This window comes from Labeo rohita, chromosome 2 (genome assembly GCF_022985175.1).
Source record: "Labeo rohita strain BAU-BD-2019 chromosome 2, IGBB_LRoh.1.0, whole genome shotgun sequence".
In the NCBI taxonomy this organism is placed as follows: domain Eukaryota; kingdom Metazoa; phylum Chordata; class Actinopteri; order Cypriniformes; family Cyprinidae; genus Labeo; species Labeo rohita.
This window is the reverse complement of record NC_066870.1, coordinates 14474225-14489906: the sequence shown is the minus strand read 5'-3', so window position 1 is coordinate 14489906 and position 15682 is coordinate 14474225. Positions and strand designations below refer to the sequence as shown.

At 35.5% G+C, this 15682-nt stretch overlaps 1 protein-coding gene across 1 annotated transcript in view; it reads left to right on the top strand.

The window, feature by feature from the left end:
* Nucleotides 1–3197: 3197 nt before the first annotated feature.
* The window catches only part of plppr5a (phospholipid phosphatase related 5a), a 36600-nt gene continuing 24115 nt past the window's right edge, over nucleotides 3198–15682 (top strand). The window contains exons 1-2 of the mRNA XM_051094570.1: nucleotides 3198–3579; nucleotides 14860–14992. Of these exons, the coding sequence (XP_050950527.1) occupies nucleotides 3376–3579; nucleotides 14860–14992 (337 nt within the window). The 5' untranslated portion in view covers nucleotides 3198–3375. The remainder of the gene's footprint in view (nucleotides 3580–14859; nucleotides 14993–15682) is intronic.

The window sequence follows — 15682 nt, the reverse complement described above, 5'->3', positions numbered from 1 at the left end:
TCATTTAAAACTATATAAACTGTAATCTCTGTGGCATTCAGCGGATGACATAGGGCATAGGTGTTGTGTGTAAGACCAAACACTAGTTGGTGCTGTCTCAAAACATCAAATAAAAGAATCTATATATTCAATAAGGCACCAAACTAATAGGTATACACTACTCAATTTTCAAAGTCGTCAGATCACTGTTCCTTTCACACATCATGCCTGTTTTGGGTAGCATGAAGTTACTGTGGTTTGCCCTGACACACATTACTGTATATGTATATGTACTAGGAAGAATCTCTGACAACGTGACTACAGCTCTTCTCCCTGGATTTCCCTTGCCCTGTGTCTTATCTTTAGAGGAGAAGTCCACTTCCAGAACAAACAATTTACAGATAATGTACTCACCCCTTTGTCATCCAAGATGTTCATGTCTTTCTTTCTTCAGTCATAAAGAAATTGTGTTTTTTGAGGAAAACTTTTCAGGATTTTCCTCCATATAATGGACTGATATGGTACCCTGAGTTTGAACTTCCAAAATGCAGTTTAAATGCAGCTTCAAACGTTCCCAAATGCGGTTGTAAAGGAAGAAGGGTCTTATCTAGTGAAACTATCCGTTGTTTTTAATAAAAATAATACAATTTATATATTTTTAATGTCAAACTCTCGTCTTGTCTTGCTCTTTCCAAGCTCTGTTTTTTCCCGGTTCATGACAGTTAGGGTATGTTGAAAAACTCCCATCTTATGTTCTCCCTCAACCTCAAAATCGTTCTATATCGCTGTTTAACCTTTTTTGGGTGTTTGATCGTCTTTGCATGTTCACTTTTCAAAGACTGCCTCGGTACTTCTGCAGCGATGTAGGATGATTTTTTTAAAAATAATTTTTGAAGATGATGAAGAAAATACGATTTTTTCAACATACCCTAACTGTCTTGAGCCAGAATACACAGAGTTCAGGCAGAGCAAGACAAGACGAGCATTACAGATCAAAAGGTATTTAAATTGTATTTTTATAATGAAAATAACCAATCGTTTTGCTAGATAAGACCGTTCTTCCTTGGATGGGATCGTTTACAACCGCATTTGGGGTAGTTTGAAGCCACATTTAAACTGAATTATGGAAGTTCAAACTCAGGGCACCAAAGCAGTCCATTATATGGGTAAAAATGTACTCACCCTTCACTTGTTACAAACCTGTGTGAATTTCTTTTAGCTACTGGACAGAAATTAGATATTTCGATAGTAGCCATTGTCACATGGTCGGGTCAATGTCAATGGCTACCGTCAACTGTTTGGTTACCAACATCCTTTAAAATTCCTTGAGTTCATACCTTGTGTTTTGTGTTAAGCTAAAGAAAGAAACACATGTTTGAAACAAGTAGAGGGTGAGTAAATGAATTTTCATTTTTAGCTATTCCTTTAAAGAGATATTTCATCCAAACATGAAAATTACCCCATAATTCACTCACCCTCGAGACATTCTAGGTGTATATGACTCTCTTCTTGCAGACGAATACAATCTGAGTTATATTAAGAAATGTTCTGGCTCTTCCGAGCTTTATAACGGCAGTGAATGTTGTTTGAGATTTTGAAGTCCAATAAAGTGCATCCATCCATCATAAAAAGATCTCCACACAGGGGGTTAATAAAGTGAATGCATTTGTGTAAGAAAAATATCCATATTTAAAACTTTACAAACCATAATCTCTAGCTTTTGTTGTCGTACGTATGCACCTTCACAAGAGAGTGGATTCCCAGTGGATGACATACGATGTAGGCGTAGCATAAGCCCCGGTGTGAATTTGCTATTGCGAGAACCAAGCTTTGTTAACAGCAGAGGAAAACCAGGGTCCCCTAGGATTACGTCGAAATTCTCTAACATTTTTTTAAAGAAAATCCTTGTTTTGTACTTCATGACTGGTGTTTTGTTTTGAGCATTCTCTCCACTTGTTACATCACTTCCATGTTCGTCACCATTTCCTACGTCATCCGTTCTCTCGTGTATGTGCATATGAGAGTTAGCAGAACTTAGAGATTGGTTTATTAAGTTTTAAATATGGATATTTTTCTAACACAGATGCATCAGAAGAGAAAGAAAGAAAAAGGAAACGAACAGATTCGCTATAAGCTAAACAAACTCCTGTCAGCTGAAAAAAGACAGCTAAGTGCTAACAAAAACCAGCATATGCTGGTAGGTATGTTTTGATGCTGGGATGCTGGTTAGGTAGGTTTTGATGCTGGTTTAAGCTGGTCCTTTGCTGGTTTAAGCTGGTCCTTTGCTGGTTTATGATGGTCCTTTTCTGGTTTTTGCTGGTCATGTTGCTGGTCAAGGACCAGCATGAACCAGCAAAGGACCAGCATAAACCAGCAAAGGACCAGCTTAAACCAGCAAAGGACCAGCTTAAACCAGATTTTGAAGTCCAATAAAGTGCATCCATCCATCATAAAAAGATCTTCACACAGCTCCGGGGTTAATAAAGTGAATTGATGCATTTGTGTAAGAAAAATATCCATATTTAAAACCAGCAAAGGACCAGCATAAACCAGCAAAGGACCAGCTTAAACCAGCATCAAAACCTACCTAACCAGCATCCCAGCATCAAAACATACCTACCAGCATATGCTGTTTTTTTCACCAGGGAAAACTTAAAAATATTTTCCTTTTACATTTTTATTTAACATGTCGATTTTTTTTCCTCCGTTTTTAAAAAAAGTTAAACTGCAAAATCCTTGCAAAGTCTGACTTTGTGCTTTCACAAGAGGGCAGCAGCGCACAATTTCTATATTGTCAGACTTAAATACAATGAAGCCTCTACTTTTCTAAATTTCAGTCTAAACACTGTGCTAATGAAAAAGAACTTAGCGTGTTCACCTGGCCTAATTTTGTGTGTGACTGAATATTTGCAGAACGGTTTATTTAAGTTTCAGATATCATTTTCAGTGTTTAGTGACTTAACATAAAACGCTTCAACTGAGCATCTGTAAGATGCTCCTCGCATTTTGACCCTGCTGTTAATGAAGAGGAATTTGTTTGACAAGTCTTTAGGCTAATAAGCAGCAGCGAAGTGAGACTCCCAAGTAAAAACTATATGAAATATCTGGAGTCAAGTGCATGTTTTAGGCATCCCATCACTTATTAAAGTGAGGCACGCCTACAGCGTGTGCGGCTGCCCAGCCTTCACGGGCTCTAACCCAGTTCATTCTCACAGACTACAGCGCACTTTACAGCGCTCTGCCTGTCACTGACACAATGCGCTACTATTTCTGGCAGATTTTACGAGGAGTCACAGTGGAATAAGAGAAAACCATGCCAATGCTATCGTAGGAGCCGACCGAAGACCCTTCACTTCTTTCCCGGGATTTTTCTTTTCTGTTTAACCCTTATCCACAATGCTTTACTTTCAGTTGGTGATCATGGCAGGGACTGTCATGCTGGCATACTACTTTGAGTACACCGATACTTTCAACGTGCACATCCAGGGATTTTTCTGTCATGATAATGCCTATACGAAGCCGTATCTCGGACCAGAGGAGTCCAGTGCGATCCCACCAGCCATCCTGTACGCGGTGGTCGCAGGGGTCCCTGCACTCGTGGTGAGTGTATGTAAGGTTAAAGTTGTTTAGAGTAAGCAGTGCATGATGGACGAAAATCTTTATTTATGGACAAGTGTAATGTTAATCAGCTTGTAGAGATCGCCCTGTTGGATAGAGTCTCATAGCCTGCCTGTAAAGTTAGGATAACAGTAATTTGAAGAAATAATTATACACAGAACAATTTAAATGTACATATTTATATAACGTTCAGTTTGCTTAAAATGCTTAAAATCTGTTATTTGATTATGCATATTATGTTGCAAATTAATTATCCAGTATGTTTTCTAACTGCAGTTTATTTACGGACTTTTCATAGTTTGTGAGTATATAAAATTGACAGTCAGTAATTTTTTAAAACAAATTAATACTTTTATTTAAGGTGCATACATTTGTTCAAAGGTGCCAGTAAACACATTTATAATGATACAAAATTGTTTATTTTAAATAGATGCTGTTCTTTTGAACTTTGCAAACATCATGAATCCTGAAAATAAAAATTAATCACGTTTTCAACTAAAAAATTATAAGCAGCACAACCATATCTCAGAACTTGATCAGCAAATCGACAATTATAGAATGATTTCAAAAGGATCAAGTGACTGAAGACTGAAGTAATGCTTGAAAATTCAGCTTTGCCATCACATAAATTAATGGCATTTTAAAATATATTAAAGTTGAGTTATTTTACCTTGTAATAATATTTCACAAAATTACTGTTTTCGTGGTCAAAGAGTGCAGCCTTTGTGAACATAAGAAAAAAAAAAAAACTAGATAAAATAACTAAATAAAAATAAAGACACCAGACTTTTGAATGATGTGTACCTCAGATACCAAAATAGAAAACAAATGACACGTTGACACTCAGTAAGAGTATAAAAATAATAGCATAGTTCAAGAGGTGCTGGTTTTTAAAGAAACGTTCATGATGAAATCTTTAACTTTATTTTAAGGAGAGTTTGTTACATTGTTGAGATCTCTTCTGAAGCTCTAGGGATGACGGAAGATTACCTTGTATGAACATGAAACTTCTGCAAAATGTTTAATTAATAATATCTAACTGCTGTAGAAGAAATGAAGAAATGAGATATGAAAGATTTGAAAAGCTTGCATCTGAAGGGCACCACTGGTTAGTGTATGCTATGTTGGCCACAGTGAATGTCGGGATCTGTCTTTGAAAAGTCGCTTTTTGGCTCTCTAGACTCTAGCCTTCTGTGCCTACAGTATATTAAAAGAGAATTTATGATGAGCAAGATATTGGCAGCTCCAAGGATCAATTAAAGAGCACCAGGATCACCACAGAGCCTCCCTGCTCTCATCTCTCATAAGAATTCCAATGGGTTTGTTCAATCGATCTGAAAACACTCTTTCTGGCCTTATAGTAAGGCCACACAAATTCACCCCCCCAAATGACTATTATTATCAACCATTTGCTGAAAGCATCACTTTTGAGTCAAGTGTGGAGTGAAAACTTCGATCTGGCCTTGTGTGCTCTGCGGTGGACAGTAAAGGTCAGCTATCAGCCCAACGGGTTCTTGAAGTGCAAGGCTTATATATTGTAGTCCCAAATATTGCTGGCATGCTGAACTTGGGCATTTCTGACAAAGCTGATAAGCTTACAAAATCTGAGACTTTTATACAAGTGTATTACTCACCCTTAGTGGTGGGCAGTATAACGGTAGATACGAAATTTGTAAACCAGTATAAGTTTTAGATGATTGTCTCTATGAGTTGCTGTACTACATGGTTACAAAAATGTATCATTTGCATGTGTTTTTAAGCATTGCAGTTTAAAAACAAGCGATTTAAGCTGTTGAAATGCAATCAGCAGCGAAAGAGAACTAATTTCGCCATACCATGCTCTCTGAGAGACTGTTTCTGAGTGCTGTCAGAGAGGCACAAAGTGTCTTTATAACAAACGAAATGTAGGAGATAAGCTTGTTTTAATAAAGGGGTTAATTTTTATTAAAACATGGAAAAACCTGAGTTTTAGAATAGTTTATTGTGTATGCTGATCATATTTTAAGTTGCTTAAGCAAAATCAATGAGTTTATAAGACTCATTTATGTTCTTTCTTTATATTTAAGATATATAGAACAAATCCGCATTCGTGCATCAGTGTCTGTAATGTGCACTGTAGATGTGTAAATTTCCCTGATAGCACACGTTCATCTCTGAGACGTCTATTTTACGTCTGCATTTACATTTGCAAGACATCTGCAAGATGTAGTTTGCTCATCTCCAATACGTCTATTGGACGTTTCCTATCAGATGTTAAATAGACGTCTGATGTATTTAAGATGTTTATGATTTAGAATATATGTAAAACTGACATCTTACAGACGTCTGCCAGACGTTTGTACACAGCAGATGCTTTCCAGATCAAGAGATCTTTAACAGACATCTTGCAGACGTACGTGTGCTATCTGGGTTTAGGAATCCAAGTTGGCAAGTCAGTATTGGTCAGTATCTGGCATAAAGGATCCATGAATGAAACTGTGACTAATTATTAATTTAAGTGAATGAAAGGCAATAATCAGCTATATGCATTCACAAAAATAACTTTTTATTTGAATGTTTCACTATGTGTTGCCACAAATGATTTTATTTGAATGTTTTGTTGATGCAACATGGCACTGAGTTGTTAGAAAATAAATGCGTAGTGACATCATTGCTTGATGACTTTAGGAACCGATGAATCTGCTTTATTAACCGGTTCAATGAGCCGAAGTGTCCGAAATATTGACACTAGTGATATTGACACTGGTGACATGAATTTCTATGCTTTTAAAAGTGTTGAAGACCTTGTTTAAAGCAAAAATATCTATTGCCAGACTTTTAGACCCGTTTTGCCCCCCATAGTTCTTCGTGGTTTTCTTTATTTGGTCGTTTTCCTGTCCTTGTTCCATTTGATTGATTATTCCTTGCACATGAGTTTGTAACCATCCTTGTATTTGTATTTAAGTCATCCTTGTAACCTTGTATTTAAGTTCCTGTTTGTTCTGTCTTCCTTTGTCGGGTCTACTAATTCGCTACTTGTTGTCTTTGTGTGATTGCTCAAGCCTCAGTTGTGGATTATCCTCTGTGTTTGTGGATAAAAGCCTGTTTATGATTTCTCCACGTCTCCTGCATGCTGCCTCACCTACGAATTGTGAGAAGTATATTGTAATATATATCTGTCACGTAATAATCCAAATGACAGGGCTAAATCCATAAATAAACACATCTACAAACTGACTTTAACACCGGACAATGACAAACTGAATAAAATAGAACTTAAATAGGGAGAGGCACATGAGGATAATAAATGGAACACAGGTGAACTGAAGGACACAATCAGACAAGAAGGAAAACTAGGGCTGTTTCTCAATTCCAAAAACGCAAAGAACGGACTTGTGTTCTTGTGGAGACCGGTCTTGCCAGGCTTCCTTGAAAGAATGAACTCAGAAGGATGCAAGAACACAGAACGCATCTTTGTAAGAATTGAGATGTGCTGTGTTCTTGCTGCTCAACTGACAGTCCCAGCAGATTATAAAGAACCAGACAGTAGCACGCAATGCACATCACAAACAAATGCGATAATGCTTTAAAAACATTTTTTTTTAAATTTTATTACAGACTAATATATATTTTCATATTATTTTATAGCTTTTTATGAAAATTATTAGGCTATGTATGTGACATATTCTTTTTAATATGCCAATAAAAAGTAAGACAGGCTTTCTCACTAAGGCTGTGTTTACACTGGCAGAAAAAAATCCAGATTTTTTGCCCACATCTGACACAGATCAGAATTTGATGCACACAAAAATCCGCACGAGATCCGATTTTTTTTTGCATCGCATCTAAGCCGTTTCCAAATGTGGTCTTAAATCAGATACATATCCGATATCTGAAAAAAAAAAAACATATCTGGTCATCCGATCTACGTCTAAACATGCATATCCTATTCTTTCCGTTATTATATTTTACTTTAAAACGAACACATTCAACAAGGAGGGTAGACGATTTTGATAAACATGACACAGTATGCTATAGCATTATTATAACATGAAAAGAGCTTGTAACCCTATTAAATCACGGGATGGAATACATTAAGTGAGTCTGGTAAATCGTGAATTAGCTGTCATCATCAAAACTTGTGCAACCAGCCTGCATTAACGCTATCCTTATGATGGCAGCATTAAAAAGCCATTTTCGCTTTTCTTGTTTAATCGTTTGCTGTCGGGTATACTTTTGCCGACTTTGGAAAATATGAATAAGCAAAAGTCCAGAATTCGAGGGTCAGTTGTTGCGCTCATGGTCGTGAAAGCCAGTGGAATGATTTTATGCTGGAGATTAGTGTAAACACGGATAACGGATATGAGGCGTGTCTAAAGTGTATGTAAACAGACCAAAAAATCGGATATGGTGAAAAGATCGGATCTGTGCATTACGACTTGCAGTGTAAACGCAGCCTAAATTAAAATTATGCAAAAAAAAAAAAATGTTTACTTTCATGAGAAGTCACGTGTTTGAGAGCTTGCAGCAGGAATCTCTTAAGCGAGAACGAGAAGTTTAAATCTTGCAGGCTTCCGTACGCCGTACACCTGCAGCGTCTTCTGAGATTTGTAACGGTTCGATTATCTCAAGTCTGCATTTGATGCATCTTCGATTTTAAGAACACATCCGGGCACTTTCATGTGTCCTCTTTACTTGCATTCGTGAGTATTGGAATTGAACTTTGACAGTTAATGATGACATAAAGCGAGAACACAAGGACGCAAGATTGCACAAGAACGCATATTGAGAAATGGCCAAGGTCAAGGAACACATGAGGGAAGAAAACAAACTAAAAGTCCCAGTGGTGTGACAATATTGTAACCCTGAAATAAAATTACTCATATTGTTATATAAGATTTTGATTACAAATGAAGAAATTTAGAAGAAGGTGTCATTCATTCCCATTCAGTTATAATTAACGCTGACTGAAGCTTTGAAGTTTAAAATATAAAATTATCATTAAAAAATAATAATAAAAGTAGCCTTTTGTCCTGTTACAAATTTATACAATAATTTTGTACAATAAATTTATACAATACATTTATATAATACATTTTTACAAATTTATACAATATTTATAATTATATTTATACAATAGATAAAAACAAATGTAAGCTTTTGTGCTTATACTTTATGTTTCAGAATTTTGAGTTTTTGTCATAATTATTACTTTCTCATAATTTAGATTTATACTTTTGATTTATCAAAACATGATTTTTTTTAAGTCTTATGTGATGGAAATAAGATTTCATAGATTTCATTTTGTTCATCACGTATTGTAAAGCTATAATATGGCTTCATAAAACATTATGGGCCCTTTTTCATTATGCTTTTATGTTATGTTTGTATCCTTTTGATGCTTGAAAACTTATAATTATCATAATTGGATGAAACAAATTACCAGTAGATTCTTCAAAATGTATATTTTTGTGTTTGATGGAAGAAAAGTTGGAAGTTGGAAATACATAATTTTTAATTTTGAGAAGTGGCCATTTACACAGAACACATTTTTGCTTTGAAAAGCGTGAGACGTGGACAGTGGAAAGGAGGGGAAAAAACACAAGGTCTGGAGATGTTTTTTTTTTTTTTTATGTTGAATGTCTTTTAACTTGAGCACTTCATTTTTACACCACTGTGTTATGTGCAAAACACTGTAAAAGACAGAAAGACAGAATTCGTAAGCACGACGGCCAGAGAAGTCTAGTGCATGTTTACAAAACTATGAATATGTGCAGTAGAATGGAAAAACACATTCTGCGTGAACGGCCCTCTAAGTCAACTCTCTGCCATGGCATTTCTGGTATCGCAGACATCAAGCATTCAGCTTTCATCAAAATTCTGAAACCAAAACCCCTGTGCTGTCTCTTGTATGGTGTAGTGGTTATATGTGCTTTCATAGCATTTATATATGCTGACCTGCCAAAGCCACGATCATTTTTCAGTGTGCTTTTACCTATGTACCTACCCACTTTTAAATGACACACCACTTTTCACCCTACTTTACCTGTCACTGTAGAGAGGATTCTTAAGCAAACCAAATGGATTCATCACTGTAGTTGCACTGACTGACCTTTGGCAATTGTTCCAGACAGATGTGAAACCTGCCAGACAGAGAGTTTTAACTGTTATAATAGGATTCGACTCACACTACTCTGTCCAATTTCAATGTGACCAATCATAAATAACAAGAAATATCATTTGAACACTTTCTAAAGCTTGAACTGCCCTTGAGGCTTTTTTAATACTTGGTCTGAACCTGAGTATGATCCTTCCTCTCCCACTGCCTCCGCGATGCATTCAGAAACAAGCAACTATGAGAAATGTATTATTCTATAATTGTGACCTAAAGCATGCAAAAACATAAATTATATGTTAGGATGGATTGTAAATTGGGATGAATTGCTTTCATACTAATTGCTAACTGTGTGAGTTGAATAAATCAAACTTTAGGGGTGTCTAAACACTTTTGATGCCACAGACCTTTAAATACAAAGATCCTTAAAAATATGAAGTATTTTCATGTATTGGTTCATTCTTCAGTTGGGGTGGCAAATGAGAGGCAGAATTTGTAAAAATGCTTGTTTGTGTTTTTGTTTTTTTAATAAAATGTATTATTATGCATTTAAAATTAGTTTAATATGCTATATCCATTAAAATGTAAGCTTCATTTTTTTTTTGTTTAAAAAAACACTTATATCTATGGTGTTATCAAGAAAGAAAGTAACACTACAGACAAATTAGCCTAAATCCAGACGTTTCTAAAAAGGAGGCTGCCATCATGGTGATTTCAACATTAGGAGGACATTTTGGAAATATTAATATGTATTTATCAAAATTTTGATTAAAATATGTCAGATCTGCAAGTTATAATCATAACACCACAGATACAAATAAAGTGCGACACATAAAATTGTCAGATATTTAGCTATCTTTAAGAAAATAAATAAGAAAGAATGTACTCACCATGCACTCAGTGGATCAACCAGCACTTGCAATGACCTTTACACACAGGAAATAGTCCAAATAGATCCCCCCCCTTTCTTAAAGGAGTGACATCCATTGTTGTAACACCACAGACATGAATTTGGGGGACACAACTTTTTTCTTAGATATAACAAAATGCATTTTTTAAAACAATTTAATAAAACTGTACATGGTAAATAAAATCTATATTCACAATATATCCACTTTATTTGTGTTAAAGGAAAAGTCCACTTCCAAAACAAAGATTCACATATAATGTACTCACCCCTTGTCATCCAAGATGTTCATGTCTTTCTTTCTTCAGTCGTAAAGAAATTTTATTTTTTGAGGAAAACATTTCTGCATTTTTCTTCATATAATCGACTGCTATGGTGCCCCAATTTTGAACTTCCAAAATGCAGTTTAAATGCGGCTTCAAACGACCCCAAATGCGGTTGTAAACGAACCCAGCCGAGGAAGAAGGGTCTTATCTAGCGAAACGATCGGTTATTTACATTAAAAAAAATACAATTTAAATACTTTTTATTCTCAAACGCTCATCTTGCCTTGAATTCCTTGTACTCTGTATATTCTGACTCAAGACAGTTAGGGTCTGTCGAAAAACTCAGACCGTCAACTTAAAAAATCATTTCAGAGTCATCCTACATCGCTGCAGAAGTACCGACACAGTCTTTGCAAAGTGAACATGCAAAGAAGATCAAACACCCTTAACAAAAAAGGTAAAACAGCGATATAGGGGGATTTTGAAGTTGCGGGAGAACATGAGATGGGAATTTTTTCGACATACCCTAACTGTCATGAACAGGAACAAAAACAATCCAGGCAGAGTAAGACAAGACGAGCGTTTGGCATTAAAAAGAATATAAATTGTATTATTTTTATTAAAATAACCAATTGTTACGCTAGATAAGACCCTTATGGTTGTGGAATGCTTGATAAAGGAGGAGACTGACTTCACTCTAGGCCATGTGGAGTTGGAGGCAGAAAGCAGATGAATAGAATTCTTCCTTTGGGCTGCATCTCACGTTCTTCATATTAAATATGAATATGAAAACAAATAAAAAATAAATTAAAGAAGTTTTGGCCCATATGCCCAACCCCGTTAGAGAAACCGACTCATCAGGTTTGGCTGTTTGACATTTATGGGCCAGGATGGCATGATGTCTATTAAAAGTGAACAGTGAGTCATGCCAATCCACATTCACAGTGCCGAAATGCATAAGAATTCTCTTTGTACAAATCGTGAAAGGATTTGTCATCTTCTGTTCATTGACTGATCAGACCTTTCTAGTTAGTTATTAAAAAGTGTACATTCTCAGAATTTGCCAGTTAATGTATTATTTCCTGTGATGATCTAAAGGCAATGAAAGTCAAGTAAACAAAAATAACAAATATTCTATTCTGTAATATAAGTCTTAGATGAATTATATGGAGCCTCTAGCGTACAAATTCAAAGTTTTTAGATGTAATCGATGCAGCTTGTCTCTTTGAGCTTATTGTACATACGTCTTTTGTAATCAATAAAGAGTAGAGATTCAGGCTGCAGTACTAACAGGTGATGTCAAGGTGATGTATCCTCAGACTCTTGGCGTATAGTGCCCACTTCAAAAGCTTGCTCAGCCGTGCTAATATTGAGATATCACTGATGTTGTAAACCTGGAGTTTGCTGCACTGTTGAGCTTGCGCAAAAGTTCACAAGTTCACCTGTCACTTCCTGTTTTTCCACATTGGTAAAGTATTTGAATAAGGATGCTGTGCTCTTCTGCAGCTAAAGTCTTCACTAAAGTCTTATATCTCACAATTCTGACTTTATAACATGCAACTGTGAGTTATTAAGTCAGACTTGTGAGATATAAATTCGCAGTTCGGAGAACATATAGTCTTTTTTTCCTCAAAATAGGACTTTATAACTCGCAGTTGGGAGTGTATATTTCACAGTTCTGAGAAAAAAAACTTAGTATTGTGAGAAATAAACTCGCAGTTGCGAGAAAGAAGTCAGAATTGCGAGAAACAAACTCGCAATTGTGAGAAAAAAGGGAAAAGTGAGTTTTTATATGGCAATTTTGACTTTATTTCTTAAAATTGTAAGTTTATATCACGTAATTCTGAGAAAAAAGTCTGAATTGTAACTATATCTCGCAATTCTGACTTCATAACATGCAGTTGTGAGTTTATATCTCAGAATTCTAAGAAAAAGTCAGAATTGTGAATTTGTATCATGTAATTCTGAATTTCTCAAATGAGAAATGAACTCGCAATTGCGAGATACAAACTTTGAATTGTACGAAAAAAGTCAGAATTGCGAGTTTTCTTGTAATTATCTTGTAATTCTGACTTTATTTCTCGCAATTGTGAGTTTATCACGCAGTTCTGAGAAAAAAAAGTCACAATTCTGACTTTATAACACACAATTGCAAGTTTATATCTCAGAATTCTAAGATAAAAGTCAGAATTGCAAGTTTGTATCACAGTTCTGAGAAAAAGTCAGAACTGCGAGTCAGAATTACGACATACAAACTCGCAATTGTGAGAAAAAGTCAATTCTGACTTTATTTCTCTGAATTGCGAGTTAATATATCTCACAATTCTAAAAAAGAAAAGATACAAAGAGTTTGTATCACGCAATTCTGAGAAAAAAAGTTAGAATTTTGAGAAATAAATTTGCAATTGCGAGAAAAAAGTCAGAATTGCAAGATACAAACTTGCAGTTGTGAGAAGAAAAGTTCTAACAATTCTAGCGTCTTGCACTTCTGACTTTATTTCTCACAATTGTGTTTACATTTCACAATTCTGACTTTATAACACGAGTTTATATCTCACAATTCAAAGAAAAAAGTCAGAATTGTGAGTTTGTATCACGCAAATCTGAATTTCTCAAATGAGAAATAAACTCGCAATTGCTAGAAAAAAGTCAGAATTGTGACTTTATATCTTGCGATTCTGACTTTATTTGTCGCAATTGTGAGTTTATATCACACAATTCTGAGAAAAAAGTCAGAATTGTGACTTTATATCTTTATATGTTTATAACATAAGTTTAGTCTCAGAATTCTAAGAAAAAAGTCAGAATTGCGAGTTTGTATCACACAGTTCTGAAAAAAATTAAGAACTGCGAGATACAAACTTGTAATTGTGAGGAAAAAATCTAAATCGCTAGTTTTTATCTTGCAATTCTGACTTCTCTGAATTGCGAGTTTATGTCTCACAATTCTGACATTATAACACGCACTTGCGAGTTTATATCTCACAATTCTAAAAAAAAAGTAAAAATTGTGAGACAAAAGTGAGAATTGCGAGATACTTGCGATTGTGAGAACAAAAACTATTGCAGTTATGACTTTATTTCTCACAATTGTAAGCTTATATCACGCAATTCTGAGAAAAAAAGTCAGATGCAATAAAAAGATAAAAAAGTTGCAATTATGTTTTTTTTTTTTTTTTTTTTTTTTTTTTTTTTTACATTTTTCTTAATTCAGTGGTGGAAATGGGCTTCCAATAGAATGTAAGTGAATTCTTTTAGAAACGTCTTTTCTTGAATACATTCACAGCAGAATGGAGAAAGTAAGTCAAACCCTGAATTTAGTAACTTGTAGATCCTACTTTACCAGCAAAATCTTCACCAAAGTTTTCTCTAGCTGCTTAAACGACTGTCGACCAATTTTGGACCATCCCTCTCAACAAATGTTTCAGTATGTCTGGGTTGTTTTGACAGCACAGCCTTCTTTAGGTTATTCTTTAGGTAAGTTGATCCTACAGGATTCAGTGCATGTGTCATTGATGCAAGCCATTTGAAAGGTCCAAGGTTGCCTATAAAATGGGTGGAAGCTATTTATGCAGTAGCAAGTTATCATGAAACCTCCATAGCCGCCTACAGCTTTATTCTTTCAAACCCATCTAGCGCTAATTGCGAGTGGTTTTTCCATGCTTTCTTTGACCCTGGTGCACCCTGCCAGTTTGGCAAAATCAGGTTCAAGACCTTGCTGGGAACTGGCATCTGGCCGGCACAAAATCAACCTCTAATCATTTCCATTGTGTTCATGAATTGGTCTTTATGCATGTTCCAGTGTTACAAATAGCTGATATACAGCCTGATTTTGTCTTTAAGCCTAGCGAATTAGATTTTAGCTTCATTTAGATGTTAGTTCTAAGTAAAGATCAAGGTAAAAGCATAAAAGAGAGAGAAGAGAGAGTATCCACAAACAGAAAATGTACCATTAGAAGCCTCTTATTTGATTTTTGTTGCTGTTTTGTCTGCAGATTACAGTGACAGAGTCCGTGCTCTTCTTGCTGCAGTACGTCTCTGAGGATCTAGACAACCGAGAGAAGATCATTGTGATGGGTGACTGCTGTTACCTCAACCCTCTGGTCCGAAGGACATTTCGCTTTCTTGGTATGTCTTCACAGACGGAAGTGCACTAATAAGGGCAAATGTAGATTTAGACTTTTTCCTTTCCTTGTGCATCTGCGCCTGCAGCAGAAGAAAGGCAAATCGAGTTGTCAGACGCACATACAGTACTTGCAAGTTTCTTGTGTGGGGAGGACGATACTCTCATGGTTTATGTCAAAGCATTCTCTTAAATTATTTATAATACTTCTGCAGAGAGGAGTTGAAGGGGAAAAGTATAGGATGTTCCTTGCCTAGAAATCAGAGCAGAACAGATATCAACTCCCATAACTCAAGCTAAAAGAGAAGCATAACCACATTACATTTCAATTAGTGTCTTCATAATATTCATACAATCCTACAACATCAACAAAATAGGTTTTACATTTCCTTTTCTAAAACACTTGAATCACAATCACTGACCACCCAGAAAATGTCTCAACTAGTCAGTGAATTTTTGTTTCTTGTAAAGAACACAGTCACACAAAACATGTGTACAGAAGGTCAACACAGTATTTTAAAGTTATTTATTTTTCTTAGCATCTTCTATTGAACATGACAGCAGTTATTTATCAAAGGATTGACAAGAACATTTTACATTATATATGTTAAATAAGTGATTCATATATCTGAATTATGAAGCAATATATATAGGTTTGTATTTTTGTAGGTTAGCTAGATTGTGGAAGATGGACC